General features: G+C 39.8%; 1 protein-coding gene across 2 annotated transcripts in view; it reads right to left on the bottom strand.

The window, feature by feature from the left end:
• Window positions 1–2,009: 2,009 nt before the first annotated feature.
• The window catches only part of LOC130689491 (cubilin-like), a 34,013-nt gene continuing 22,568 nt past the window's right edge, over window positions 2,010–13,454 (bottom strand). For both annotated transcript variants that reach the window (XM_059495735.1, XM_059495736.1), the window contains exons 9-15: window positions 6,499–6,685; window positions 6,392–6,421; window positions 4,713–4,903; window positions 4,419–4,626; window positions 2,986–3,019; window positions 2,692–2,911; window positions 2,010–2,620 (exon numbers count right to left, since the gene is read on the bottom strand). In XM_059495735.1, coding sequence (XP_059351718.1) covers window positions 2,568–2,620; window positions 2,692–2,911; window positions 2,986–3,019; window positions 4,419–4,626; window positions 4,713–4,903; window positions 6,392–6,421; window positions 6,499–6,685 — 923 coding nt within the window. In that variant the 3' untranslated portion in view covers window positions 2,010–2,567. The remainder of the gene's footprint in view (window positions 2,621–2,691; window positions 2,912–2,985; window positions 3,020–4,418; window positions 4,627–4,712; window positions 4,904–6,391; window positions 6,422–6,498; window positions 6,686–13,454) is intronic.

The raw sequence follows: 13,454 nt of genomic DNA, 5'->3' as shown, positions 1-13,454 counted from the left end.
GTTGCGTGTCCCGGGCGCATACGTGACCTCCATTGGAATTTCGATAGCTGGACGAGCTAACGCATCAAACAAGTCATCCCCCGAAAACAACAGCAAAATGATTTGATATTTTTCAAGAAAAGAAAAAGGATTATTTTTTAACACTCTCTTTCCTTCGAAAAAAAAAAAAGAGGCTTGGTATACTGCTATTCGTCCTTTCTTTTAAAGGTCAAATAGCTGGTTGAAAAGAAGAGGCCAGGTAACAAGTGGAAAAAGAGGGAGATATAGTCAACAAAAACTTTTTGTTGTTTGTCTGTGTTAGGGTAAGATCGCTTTTGATTTTTTTTTTTTTTTTTTGTGGAGGGGGGAAGACTAACGGTGAAACTGAAAATATTAGGAATAATAAAAGAACGGGAACGGATACACAATAGCGTCGGCCCCTTCGAACAACCTAAAGTGAGGGGGAAAAAGAGCCTCTTCTGGTCTGGTGCTGGAAGGGCAACAAAACACACGAAAAAAAAAAGGGGGAAAAGAAGAAGAATATAAAGAATGGAAATAAGAAAAATGTGGCCTAGTGAAGTCAAAAGTGTTCTCGAAGGAAAGGTAGAACAAGGCGGCAGAGGGGGGGGGAGGAGGAGGAATAGTTGTTTGGGATGGGGAGAGAAAGAAAATAAAGTTCATTGACCGAAGTGGTAAAGCTGAGGGCCTTGCAACCGAAGAGGAAAGTAGGTGACTCGACTAGACGACTAACAAAGTCGACTTGGAGGAAGCTCCGGCCCCTTGTCTTCTAGGTTCTTCTCCGGTCGCAGCCAACCGAGAAGCATTTTCTCCTGTTCTTTTCCCTCCTCCTTTTCCAGCTGTTGTTCCCTATCCCTTTCTATACTGCACACACGAGCATAGATACACACACACTGTAGGTGACTGGGCCAACGACCGACAGTAACCTTAACGTACAAAAAAAAAAAAAAAAACCACCCCACAGCAGACACACCGACAGTGGCACCGTTATTTCTCACCGTACCTCCCGAGGACGGGCGAAATTAACGGTGCACGGCACGAAGAATGTGTTTCCCTCTTCACTGGCGGTGTGGGGGTCTCTCACGATATTACTAAGATTTTTTTTTTGGTTGTTTTACTTACTTTTTTTTCTCTCCTTCCCTCTTGACTCGTATCCCACGGGCGGGTCGTGAAGTGGAAAAAAATCTATTGTGCAAATGTTGAATGTCAGTTCCACGATTCATAGGGTAAGAAAAAGTGCAATGTCATTTTGTATTGCAATACCTGCTGGTCTCAGGGCAAGAGGTCATTTGATACACCGAATGGATGAGCATTGATGGCCAAAAGTCATTATCAAGTGGCATGTCAGCTGTTGCTCATTACTGCTGTCTGCATTTTATTTCGGTGCCAGACTTTTCTATTTTTCACCACCTTCCTGCTTTAAAAATATAAATGGCCAGTGGAGTTGGTTTACAAATTCGTAACATACTCTCTTGTTCAATTCGAAGGTTGTACTAGTCAACGCAATACGATATACTACCTCTTTATTCCCATCTTTGCGATTGAGATCGACAATGGATTCATCTGAAACGTGGTGGCCATACACTAAAAGCTCCTGCAACATTAGATCCGACAGTTTAGATTGCCAATGCAGTTTAATTATAGTATATGCCGTCATACGATAGTCTGATGCAAGGCCAACAGTGCAAGAAATATCCGAGACAAACCGTATATCATGAACAAGAGTTCATTGAACTTCTTCGCTCTACACTGTCTTTTGAAATAACTCAGCAACGTGGTTCTCGGCCACCTAGCGGTCATTTTTTAACTGTCTCTTTTAGCTCAGCTGACTTCCGCCCAAAAACAGTGAACACGATTGCTAAAAATGAACGATACGAAATGATTTCATCGCAGATTAATTCCAAATTAATATCAAATACGAAAACCATATATTTTTTATTCAGAAAATGACAGTTTTGTTATATATTTTTCCGAAGATAAAACAAACGAAAACCATTCCTACATCAAATCTCGAAGTCTTGATGAACATAATTTATTTTCATTAAAATGAACGCGATGACAGCCCTTTCATTTGAGCAAATCCACACAGCATACAACAGGAGAGAGATTGCTAGACGAATTAATTGTATGAATTAAATCATCTTATACAAAGTGTCAAAAAGGAATGGGGGCTCATTCATACTGGTGAATACAAACAATGAGAGCTTGAAAAAAAATTCTGAAGCTCATCGATTGTAAAGATGAAACAGTTTAATGGAGAAGAATAAGTTTAAAATCAGCAAAAATTTATGTGATGTATGTATATATATGTATAAACGAATGGCCAAGAGGAAGAGGTATTGGACATAATCTCACCAATCAAACACACACACACATGGATTACAAGATTTGTACAATTATTAAATAAGAATGCCCTATTTCTCTGTGTGACTGTTTTCTGCGAAATACATTTCGAATAGGAAACCACTCATTTTTCCAATTTAACTAGTTTCATTCACCAGGAACGTTGTTGTATTGTTGTGATGGCTCCAAATTCAGCTCGTAATCATCATCCAGCAGAGGTAAATTTCCTATGAGATCAGGTATGCGAGCAGATAGAATAGCAGGATACATCCAACTGGATCTTTAAATTGAAACAAAAAATTCTAAAATTAGTAATCCATCTAGTGATCCCAACTATGCCAACGTCTGTACAAGGAGAACTGGAAGCAGGCGAGGAACTCCGCCGTCGCGTTATAGTGACGGCATCAGCCACTGGAGTGAACTGATAACTGGCGTGGAATCCCGTTCCGTCGAATCGGTCGTTCGACTTGAAAGTGACCCGGAAAAAGGCTCCATCCGACTCCATTTTCAGGTCCTTTTGGAGGCCGCAGTAGCGCGGCAATTTCCTGTCTACCGTCATGAAATTCGAGACCTGAAACAAAAAAAGCCATTTAAACACAATATAGAAAGTTTCTACAACCGAACATAACAAATAAATTTAAATACCTCGACAAAATCGCTGGCTGACGTCAGTCCACACCTGTCAATAAAACGACAAATAAAAATTTAATAGCAACATTTTTTGACAGCAGAAATTCCCCAATTAACTTCAGCATCGACGCTATTCTTTTCCATTCCAATATCTTTCAAGCTGTCATCACGTAGACAGCACAAATAGCTACGTAAGAATTTCTTGTATAACGATGACAGCAGACTACACACTGTGTGACATTTTCTTATCTAGCTAAACAAAAAAGTGGCCCGTACGACAAGGTAAACAGAAAAGAAACCCCCCCCCCCCAAAAAAAAAAAAGCAAGGACGTGTAAGCTTTAAAAGGAACGATGATGTACGACCGGTGTGTTACACGTCCGGCACTGAAGCTGCTGTCGTGAAAACCCGACAAAATGCACAGAAGACATACACTCAACCTAATCGATTATTGATTCTTCACCCTGAGAAAGACGCTAAAAGTTATGGACTACACACCTACAGTACGTATCTCTTTTTTTTATTTCTTTTCACTGTCTATATCCTTCCGCCAGCAGCAAAAAAAAAAAAAAAATTCAATTCAGCCAACCGATTGTGTCTGTTTGTCTATCGATCCATGTAGGAGGTACACACTTCTTTTGCGAGGTTCTCTTTTTTTATTACGTGTAGAATCCATACAAGATAAACAGAGAGAGGGTGTTCTAAATTTTATTGTCTCTGTCTATGATCTTGCCCTTTTTCTTCTTTTTTTTCTCCACGTCCCACCCTTGGTTTTTTTTTTGCTGCTTCCACGTGTATCCCTTTTATCCAGTAAACTTTGTATATTGATGGGGTAAATGTTTGATGCTTCTGAGCCCATTACTTTCTCCACGGCGACGGCAGTGAAAAAAAAAAAATAAATAAAATGTTTATCTTTTATCCCGGAAGCTTTTTTTTCCTCTATAAAAAAGAAGGGGGAGGAAGTTTATGACATTTGCTCTTGATGACGAATTCGATTATTCCGAAACAATAGGGATCATCAATCGCATTCGACACATTTCATTTTCCTCCCACTCTTACTTCCTTATATTGTTCAGTCTGCAAGAAAAAAAAACATTCCTTCCGGATCAGCTCCCGCCCCTTTTTTTTTGTTTAAATTCTTATTCCTCTACCTAAATCGAAAAATGAATAAATAAAATCAATCGATGGCCATTTTGGCAATCTGTTCCGTATCAGCTTATTGATCTTGTAAGACCCCCAATTTTCTTATCGTAGACATAGATCGATTACGGTTTGACCCTGGGATGCCCTGGACAACAACAACAAATAAAAGATGGCTCGTGTCCAAAGTCTCTTTTAAAAAAGTCTCAGGTGATGCATTGAATAGCCTTCCTATCCTCCCGCCCGTAAATAGAAAAAAAAAATAAAAATAAAATGAATGGATTCTATCGGTTAATAAATCGATACTTACGGGATCATGCCTTCAATGTCAAAGTATGAAAACACAATTTTCACACGTTCTCCGACCTGGGCGTGAAAGAAATAGTGGCACTCCGTGTCGCGTGGATAGAACCCAGGGAAATTGGGGCTCCAAAAAGTGCCGTTGGTCGACGTGGTGCTATTGAAGCGGAAGGCGCACGGGCTAGTAGAAATTTGTTCTCCAGTCGTGATCCCGAAATCTAAAATAAAATAAAATAAAATCATTTTTTTTGTGTGTGTATGTGTGTGTCAGAATCGACACATTGTGTTGGCAGTAACAATGTACTGGAGACGAAAGCGTAGCGTGCTTTGAATCCGCGTGCTCCTCTAGAGACGGCCGTACTGTGGAAATGCAGCGACATGACGGCCGAGTTGGACATGAGCTCACGTGGCGTGCCCGAGCCGCAGAAATCATCAATCTTCTCTTTGTTGCCACCGACAGAGATGAAGGCCGTCACGCGGTCCGCCCCGTCGCAACTAAAGTTTGGACGCACAAGTGGAAAGAAAAATAAATATGACGACTCAATAAAATTGACATTAAAGCCTTTTGAATACATACATTTAAAGGAAAAAAAAAGGATCGAATAACACAGATCTATATATTTAGAATGAGTTTCTTTTTATACTTTTTGTTTTGTTTTTTTTGAGTGGGGTCATGTACTTTTTCGCATCTTTCAAACAAGTTCGTCGAGTCCCATGTTGCAATCCTTGCATAATATTGGAGAGTGCCGAGCAGGAGCGCATAAATGAATCGAATTTCGTTCAAGTTTTTACATAAATCAATTCTCTTTAGTCTCTCTTCCAATTGAAATTCTACATCTGCATTAAAAATCCCTTAAGCCGCGGGCGGGAACGAAAATGTCCGTCGAAAACGGTCATCGGTGCGAAATGACTACGTCACAACTGCATTTATTTTATCTTTTAATTCCGTAAAACCTGCGGTGAGCTGATAAGGTACGATATGAAATTTTATGAAGCTCCTTCCCAATCCTTTTAATACGAAAAACTACAACAACAAAAAAAATAGAGTGGGAGCTTTAAAAAAAAAAAAAGCAAAACAAAGTTTTGCATTCATTGTCGATGCAACAAAGAATCGAGTAGATACATTTGGGTGTGTGGCGTAACGGAAACAATCTCAAAGATTGAACAGCTGATCAAATATGCACGAGAAAAATGTTCCATTTTCAGCCCTACTTTTCGTTTCGTTTTGCTTCTATATTCTACATCGCTTCTAAATAGCGTTTTTTCGCCCCTCTTTTGTTTCCAAGTAAACTTAAAACCAGTTAGGCGACACGTCGCCGTTGCGAGTTTGAACGCAATTTATCGCGCACTGCCAGTGCGCGATAGACGTAAAAGAGCGCCGTCTTTCGCTTCTAATTCAACATTGAAACTAACGAACTTTTCGAACTTTTCGACGCAGGCAAAATGGCGAGTGACTGTGCCCCTCGCTCGTCGTCCGGATTACACAAATCATCGCGAATAATTGATTCAAACTTAAAATCCATAGAATTTCGCATGAAATGGTATCGCACGGCGGGGCGTACATTGTTCATCAATTGAAAAGGAACTGCAACGTGCGTAAATGGTCTGCTGGATTTAACGGCAACAATACGGTCCTGCCAAGTCAGCCAGATTTGAAATGCTGTCCTCTCATAAAATTCAAAACAATGCAATTCAATTATTCTGCCCTACACAATGCGAGTCTGTGCTTTTTTTTCCGTCACTCTACCACTTTGAAAACTTCTTTCGCTTTAACATAAATATTACATCTCTCTCCGCTGCACTTTTTTTTTCAAGTTAGAGCCACCAACACAAAAGGAGGCAAAACTTGGTTGCGCAATAATGTACGACATCCCGTTCAATTTAATTCTGTCATCGGCTACTTTTATTCGCTACTTTCAGTGACATCCTCCATTTTCTACTTGAGAAAATATAAAGTCTCATTTTTACAAAAGAAAACATTACCTTTGTTTCAGCCACGGATGATGAGGTTTCCTGTGTAAGAAAAAAAAAACAAAGGGGGAAAAGAAATGAGGGCAATGGTTGATCAGATCAAAGTAAGGACAACGTACTCGCTGGGATCGTCGTGCGGGTGATGGAGGACGAAATCGGTGAAAATGATTTGGACGCGCTCCCGGCCGTGACCGCGGAACTCGTAGTTGCAATTCATAAACGGGCCGTAAGCGGCCGGATAACCGGGCGAAGTGAACGTGCCATTCTTCTCAACGTCGCTGCGGAAGAGACGATCACACGGCGAGCCTGTCGTCGTTAACGCCAATCAAAAAGGAGAAAGAAAAAAAAAATAATAAAAATAAGAGAGAGAGAGAGACACAACCTTTAGCATCAAAGATAACTGAAATAGAATTACGGCTCTATCTCTATCGTTGATTGCTATGCCACAGGGGCCACACAATGGTTTCTCCTTTTTTTTTTTTTTTTTTTTTTTTTTGTTCTTCTTCGATTTCGTGTTATGATCACGCGGGAGATCTATCAGACCTTCGGCGGATAAAACCCGCTACGTGGATAAAAAAAAAAAACGACTCGTATCTCGTTATTACTGATGACTGCGAGATGATAAAGAATAAAAAATTTGCTTATTTCTAACAAAAATGATTTCCAGACAGTGAATGGCGCAAAACGGAAAACGGCATTCATTTTCTCGTTTTAATCCATCACGCTTGCGAGGCATCGTTAGTCAGTCTTAACCTCATTAACACTAAGAAACGCGTAGAACGACGTGTCAATGCCCAGTGGATTTACGCATAGTCAAATTTCTTTTCTCTCATTTCCTTTCGCAGTTAAAAAAAGAAACCCAATTTTTGATTACCCGCATTACTGCGATCACGTCGTCTTCTCTAAATGTATCCTACGGCCAGCTGAGTAGACATAACTCGCGACACATGAAATGCAAGAGATAAATGAAAAGAGGGAGGAAACAGTGGCCCTACCATTTTTACGCACTCCAATTGGAACCAGAGGATTTGTGTTTGATCCGCTTGTTACACCCTCCCCCCCACATCACATCGTTTCTTTTGCCTAGTGAGAAAACAAAAGAGAGTCTCTGTGCTGGCGATAGGTTAGAAACGGAACTCGTAAAACAGAGATCTATGTACACACTCCAATCAAAGAGCTTTGCACAGGCAAGTAACTCGCATCGTATAACCTTATCCCTCGTCTTAACAATTAAAGCAGTGCGACGTTCGTAGTCGAAACGCAAAATGAACATTGAAGGGAAATACATTCAATTACGATTCAATGCGATTCATTCAAATACGAAGGTTTTCAATGAAGAATAGAAATCCATTTTTTTGTTTTGCTTAGCGTATCAAAACTATGCAGTTACGCAATGACTGAGAGAACAAACATTCAGCTTCTCCATTAACGCGCGAGATTCAAACTTTGGCCGGACATACGTTAACGAAAACACCCCCGTTTGTTGGTTGCGATACAACGTTCAGTCGTGCGTTTAATTCGAACGCTATACATGTAGATGTACGCCATCGTTTTCCTTCTTCTCCCCCGCAAATAATAATAATAATAAATTAAATTTGATACATCAAAGAAAATGTAAACGAAGGGAGGGACGCAAGTTTTAGCTACCAGCTAAAAAGCAGAGGGTTGCATAGAGTCCGAATCGAAAACAATAGAACGTGACGCACAAAAGTTGCGTCAAATTTTGAATATAAAAGAAACATTATGTTAATGTTGCTGTGAGGGGGAGGCGCGCCTCTGTTTGTCCAACATAATCCACGCGTCTGAAAACACAAGAGGGATCGTTTGATGAAATACAACAACAAGTTTCTCCAGTTTTGGTTCAAGTTTTCACTTTTGGCTCCCCCTAGTTGAATTCAAGCTCAATGAAGAGAGCCAGTTTTTTCTTCCTTTTTATAAAAAGAAACTTAACAAAAGAAGCTCTCTTGTACAATAAGAAACGAACAAAAAAAAAAACCGGGGGGGAGTAGCTAAAGAATGAAAGCAATCAAAAGAATCAGCATATGTGTCTCCAGCAGTAATTGGGTGCTGACGGGGAAGAGAGGACTGTCAGGGACGATCAGAAAAAACAGACGTGCTTTCTCGAAAGCCATTCAACAGCGTAGGTTAGAAGAGGGCGACACAATCTCTCTCCACTATGATCCCAAAGTCACACACACACACACACACACAGAAGAGAAAATAAAGAAAAAAAAATGAAAAAGAGCGGTGCGTGTTGGGTTCACCATTCAAACGTCAATGGCAGCCAACTACATAATGGAATAAAGAAAAATAAAAGAAGATTTTTTTTTTTTTAGAAAAAAAAAAAAAAAAGAAATACGATGCAAGTTCTAATTTCTTTGCAACAGATAACAGCTATACAAAGTCGAGATCCTCGCAAGGTTGCCATATTCTAGGAGCTGCCCGATTATTGTCAAGGGTTTATCAAACAAACGTTATGCAATTCGAAAATGTCAACTCCCCTATTTTACATTTATGTAAAAAAAAAAAATAATAATAAAAGGGCGAATGAAAAGATGTGATGCGTGCCAACCTTTTTTTTTTTCTTTCTTTCCTTCACCTCTTCAAGATTCACGGTGCAATGATCGCTTTAAAAAGGGGGAAAATCACGTCGTTCAATTCTGCCCTCATGAACGATGCAGGGTATTAAGAGTCTTTCTTTTTCAATAGAAAGTAAAGAGATGCGAGGAGTTTGTTGCCAAAAACAGAACACACGCCAAAAGAAGAAGGTAAAATAACGAAAAAATATATAACATTTAAATACAACCACACGACTACATTTGCCATCATATGGATTTGACGGGATCCTCATTAAGACGAAAGAAAGAACCCCTTTCGTCCAACATGCGCATATCCCTGAAAACATAAGGGCGCCAAGAGGAAAATTTAAAAGGCACAAAAAAGAAAAAAAATATATTCAAATTGTTTCCCTTTTCCTTAGGACTTTCAAATGATTGCCGACATCCCGCGCGTGTTCCGAAGTCCCTCCCACTTTCGATAGATCATCAACATGAGAAGCAGGTACAACAGAGAGCAAAAGCCTGCAGGCAACATCAAAAGACTTTAGACACAAGAATCCTATCTCTCTCTCTCCGTATATCTATATAAATGTAGACATAGTTGAACACAACTAGAGAGTATTAATACTTTTTTTTCCATCGTTTGATGAGGCACAACATTTGGGCCAGCTAAGAGAGCCAACAGCGATGGGGCGGGGAGGGGGGCTACAACCATCGGGCGTGATTCCATGAGCTGCTCAGTCCCGCGACCGACCAAAGGGAGGGGGGGAAAATCAATACCTTTACTGTGTATATAGGATATATATATGTATATATATATATATATTCACATAGACACACACACGCATTGCGTGCCGTGTGTGTATATAGAGAGCCACTCGGAGAGTAGTATGCCAACAGCCACTGGTACTTGGTACATATAAAGCAAAAATCTTCACAAATCCGTCTATGCCTTAATTAGAAAGCTGTGCCAATGGAAAACATAAAACTGACACCAACCGGCTTCTTCTTTTAAATTTTTTTTTTCTCTATCTCATTTTAAATGTAGGCAAAAATTAAAAAAAAAATTGTTTTTAATGGTAGGGGCTTAAATAAATACGTGATCCATTCTTGGTTTGTCTCTTTCAAGACGAGCTGAATGTCACGACAAGATCAACTTATTCTCAAGGTATGAAACATGTGTGTAGAGACAGACAGAGTTCCCTAGTGGGATTGACAACTCAACTAGACATCAAATATACACACACACACACATCTTTTTTCTAGACCCCCATACAGAAATGTATATTCTGCCAGACGTGTATCAATTATATACCGTAGAGATGCGTTGCCTAAACGGCGTGGCTATAAAAGACGGCCCAACGACCCGAACCCAACAACCAAGAGGAGGGGAAAAAAATAAATAACCCGCAAAAGCTTCACGACTGACGAAATAAAAACACACAAAAAGAGAAGACAACATTATAACGATGCTACACTTGCACGACGCAGCCAACCGTTAGAGGACTAGAAAGAGAGAGAGATATCCATCATGTGCCGGGCCGGTTTGTTGAGTGCTTTTTCCAGAGTATTAGGGCAAAGAGATGATGAGCCAGAGGGACGGGGACCAAGAAGGATGATTGAAAATTCGGGATTATGACGGTAATAAGTCGACATATTTTTCAATGTTTACTCGTTTCATATTGATGTCTAAAAATAAAATGAGTAATAGTTGATGACGTTGAGCTATTTTATGATAAAAGGATATGTCGCGAAGTGCTTTATTGGATTGAAAAACACAAATGGAAATAAACAGGATCAGTATGTCGGCGTTGGTTATTCCTTTTGTGTGTGTGTGTGTGTGTGCGTTATGTCTCAATCGAATTACAGGTGAATTAGAAACCAAACCGGCCGGGCCGCGAGCATTGAATCCAATAAACCAAATAGGAATCGAAGAGTCTTGTGTAACGCTCAATTCGATTACGAGTCACATCAGTTCGAATCAATTAAAAATGCAATAAAAAGGAATAAAAGTTCGTAAAAAAAAAAAACAATAATAAAAACGAACTTGGAAAAGAAAAATTCATGCGAAAATGATGAAAGCGCAAAGTTTTGTGCGTCGACATCTGATAATCACCCGCCGCGCACTCCCTCCCCCCCCCCTCTTTGGAAATTGGCTAAAACTTTATTCGACGCGCATTATTTGATTCATCCGTTGCCTTCAGACATTTCCTGTGAAAATTTCTAGTCGCTCATCAGGAAACAATCCACACACACACACACAGACACAAAAAAAAAAATGAAGAACGATCAGTATAAACGGAGGCAGGGATCTATAACTTGCACGTACATGCTCTATAACCTAAAGTACGCAATAAGCAAGTTAATACGAACGCTAGAAGGCAAGCCTTTAGGACGCGTGGAGATGAACGTTACATTTATTCAACAATGAAAATCTAATGTAAAAAAGAAAGAAAATAAAATCTTTAAATTGAAACAACGGATCGAGTAGGGATTGCTGGGAATTGATGCTCGCAATTGCGAAGCTTGTGGAGCTATAAAAAAAAAAAGAAAGAAGGGATCTGGCCACATCGCAGTGCTAAAGTAACTGGAACCTCAATTGATGGCATCAATAGGAAGGAAAAGAGCGGGCCCTTATTTCTCCTTTCGTTCAAGTGGTTGTTTTATTGCGCAATGATGTCCGGTGTCCCCCCTCCCTTCTTTTGTGTGTGTGTGTGTGTGTGTGTGTGTGTGTTGCTGAATCGCAAAAGCCCCCACTCCATGATCATTTGATACTAACCCCATCTGTCGGGTAAAAGCGATCAAACATCTTGAAAAGAGTGTTAAGAAAAAAGAGAAATGAATTAAAACAAACAAAAAAAAACAAACAAAGTGTTTCGTGAGTTCGATGGGTATAGTTTCAGTTGTCATGGCAATGATTGTGGGATTGCGTAGCACGTAATGTCTACCCAGACAGCTTGACAAGATACACTAGTTTGCCGTTGACGTCTATAATTACCAATCTCGTGTGTTGGATGTGGGGTGACGGGAGCTAAAAAAAAACAAAACACGCTTCTCGTCGGATTACCATCAGCTGTCAGATTGCCTCGTCTTAACAACATAGCCTTTGACAGTGTTCTGTTTCTTTCAAACAAAACTCAAGAAGTGGGCGAATGAAAAGAGAAATGAGCCTTAGCCTTCCAATAGAATTTTCGTTTCGAAAAAATAACGTCACATTTCAATTCGATGACGATCGGGATTTACTAATTTAATTGGGACCGATGTCCATTGCTCCCAATGGAGGGGTCACAACGCCCGAGTTGATTTATTTGATGTTTTCTCCATTTCGTACAAGTTGCGCACAATGCCGAATCGCGATATGGGCCGACGCTCTATACGATCATCATTAAACGAATTGACGTTGCGTGAAACGATTTTATGTGTGACTGTCCCCCTTTTTGTGTGGGCTCCTTATTTTCTTTCGCTGGCAAAGTTATTATTGGATTTCGGGTGCGGACAACAGCGCAACGGGCGCAACTGACACCCCCTAATCTTCAACCCCCAATCTTTTTAAGAAACAAAAAAAAAAAAAGGGAGCAATACGATCCATATAAGAACATAAATATTTTTTTTTTTTAGAAACAAAAAACTTGACTTTTGCCATTTCTTTTTTCTTTTCAAACTGTCAAGTGTCAACTGAACCTTATTACTCGGAAAAAAACGCGATGGAAATCGACTCCCCTCCACCACCAATTTCACGAGTAAAAATTTTCAAAACGCGTCAAGTTTCTCCTAGCCGCAAATGATTTGATGAGATCAAAAGAATAAAACCAACATTAGAAACAAAAAAAAAAAAAGACAAACAAATCATTAGAAGTGTCATTTTGACAGGCGCATTTTGAGAGGTGAGAAACTTGGGCCACGCAGTCCATTCGTGACGTCATAACGCGGCTACGTGCTTGTGACCTGTAAGCCCCGTTTCTTCCCTTCCCGCCAATTCAGTAATTTGATTAGTCCTTCGCTTGACGGTCACACAACATCATTTCTTTCTCTTTTTTCAAGAGCAAATACAAACGAAGGGAAACAAAAAAAAAAAAAATGAGAGATAAGTTTTTTAAGGTACCTCCGCGTCTTGACGATGAAGATTTGGCGGCTGAATAACCGGCTGGATAAAGCAGAGTCAGCACTAATAAATACGTGCTGACCATAAATGATGAGGATGACAACATTTTTCCAACCCTCCCCTTTTTTTTTTTTTTTTTTTTTGTCTTTGGTTAACTTCGATTGGATACCACACGGCAATGTTACGATATGTTTCGTGAGATTCAAGAATTAAAGGATCAAGATTGGAAAACGATTTTCAAATTTGAATTTTGGCGCCAAACTCAAAAACGATTCGAAAGCAAACAATCGACGCTCGACGCGATACAAGGGGAAAGGGCCAAAAACAAATGACTATTTCAAAGGTTCTGTTTGAATAATCTGTTCGAATTTTGCGCTCGCTACACACAACAAGATTGGAAAACAAAACAAGAGAA

Source organism: Daphnia carinata, chromosome 6 (genome assembly GCF_022539665.2).
Source record: "Daphnia carinata strain CSIRO-1 chromosome 6, CSIRO_AGI_Dcar_HiC_V3, whole genome shotgun sequence".
NCBI classification, from domain to species: Eukaryota; Metazoa; Arthropoda; class Branchiopoda; order Diplostraca; family Daphniidae; genus Daphnia; species Daphnia carinata.
Note: the sequence above shows the minus strand (reverse complement) of the source record. Positions and strands in the feature narration are given on the sequence as shown.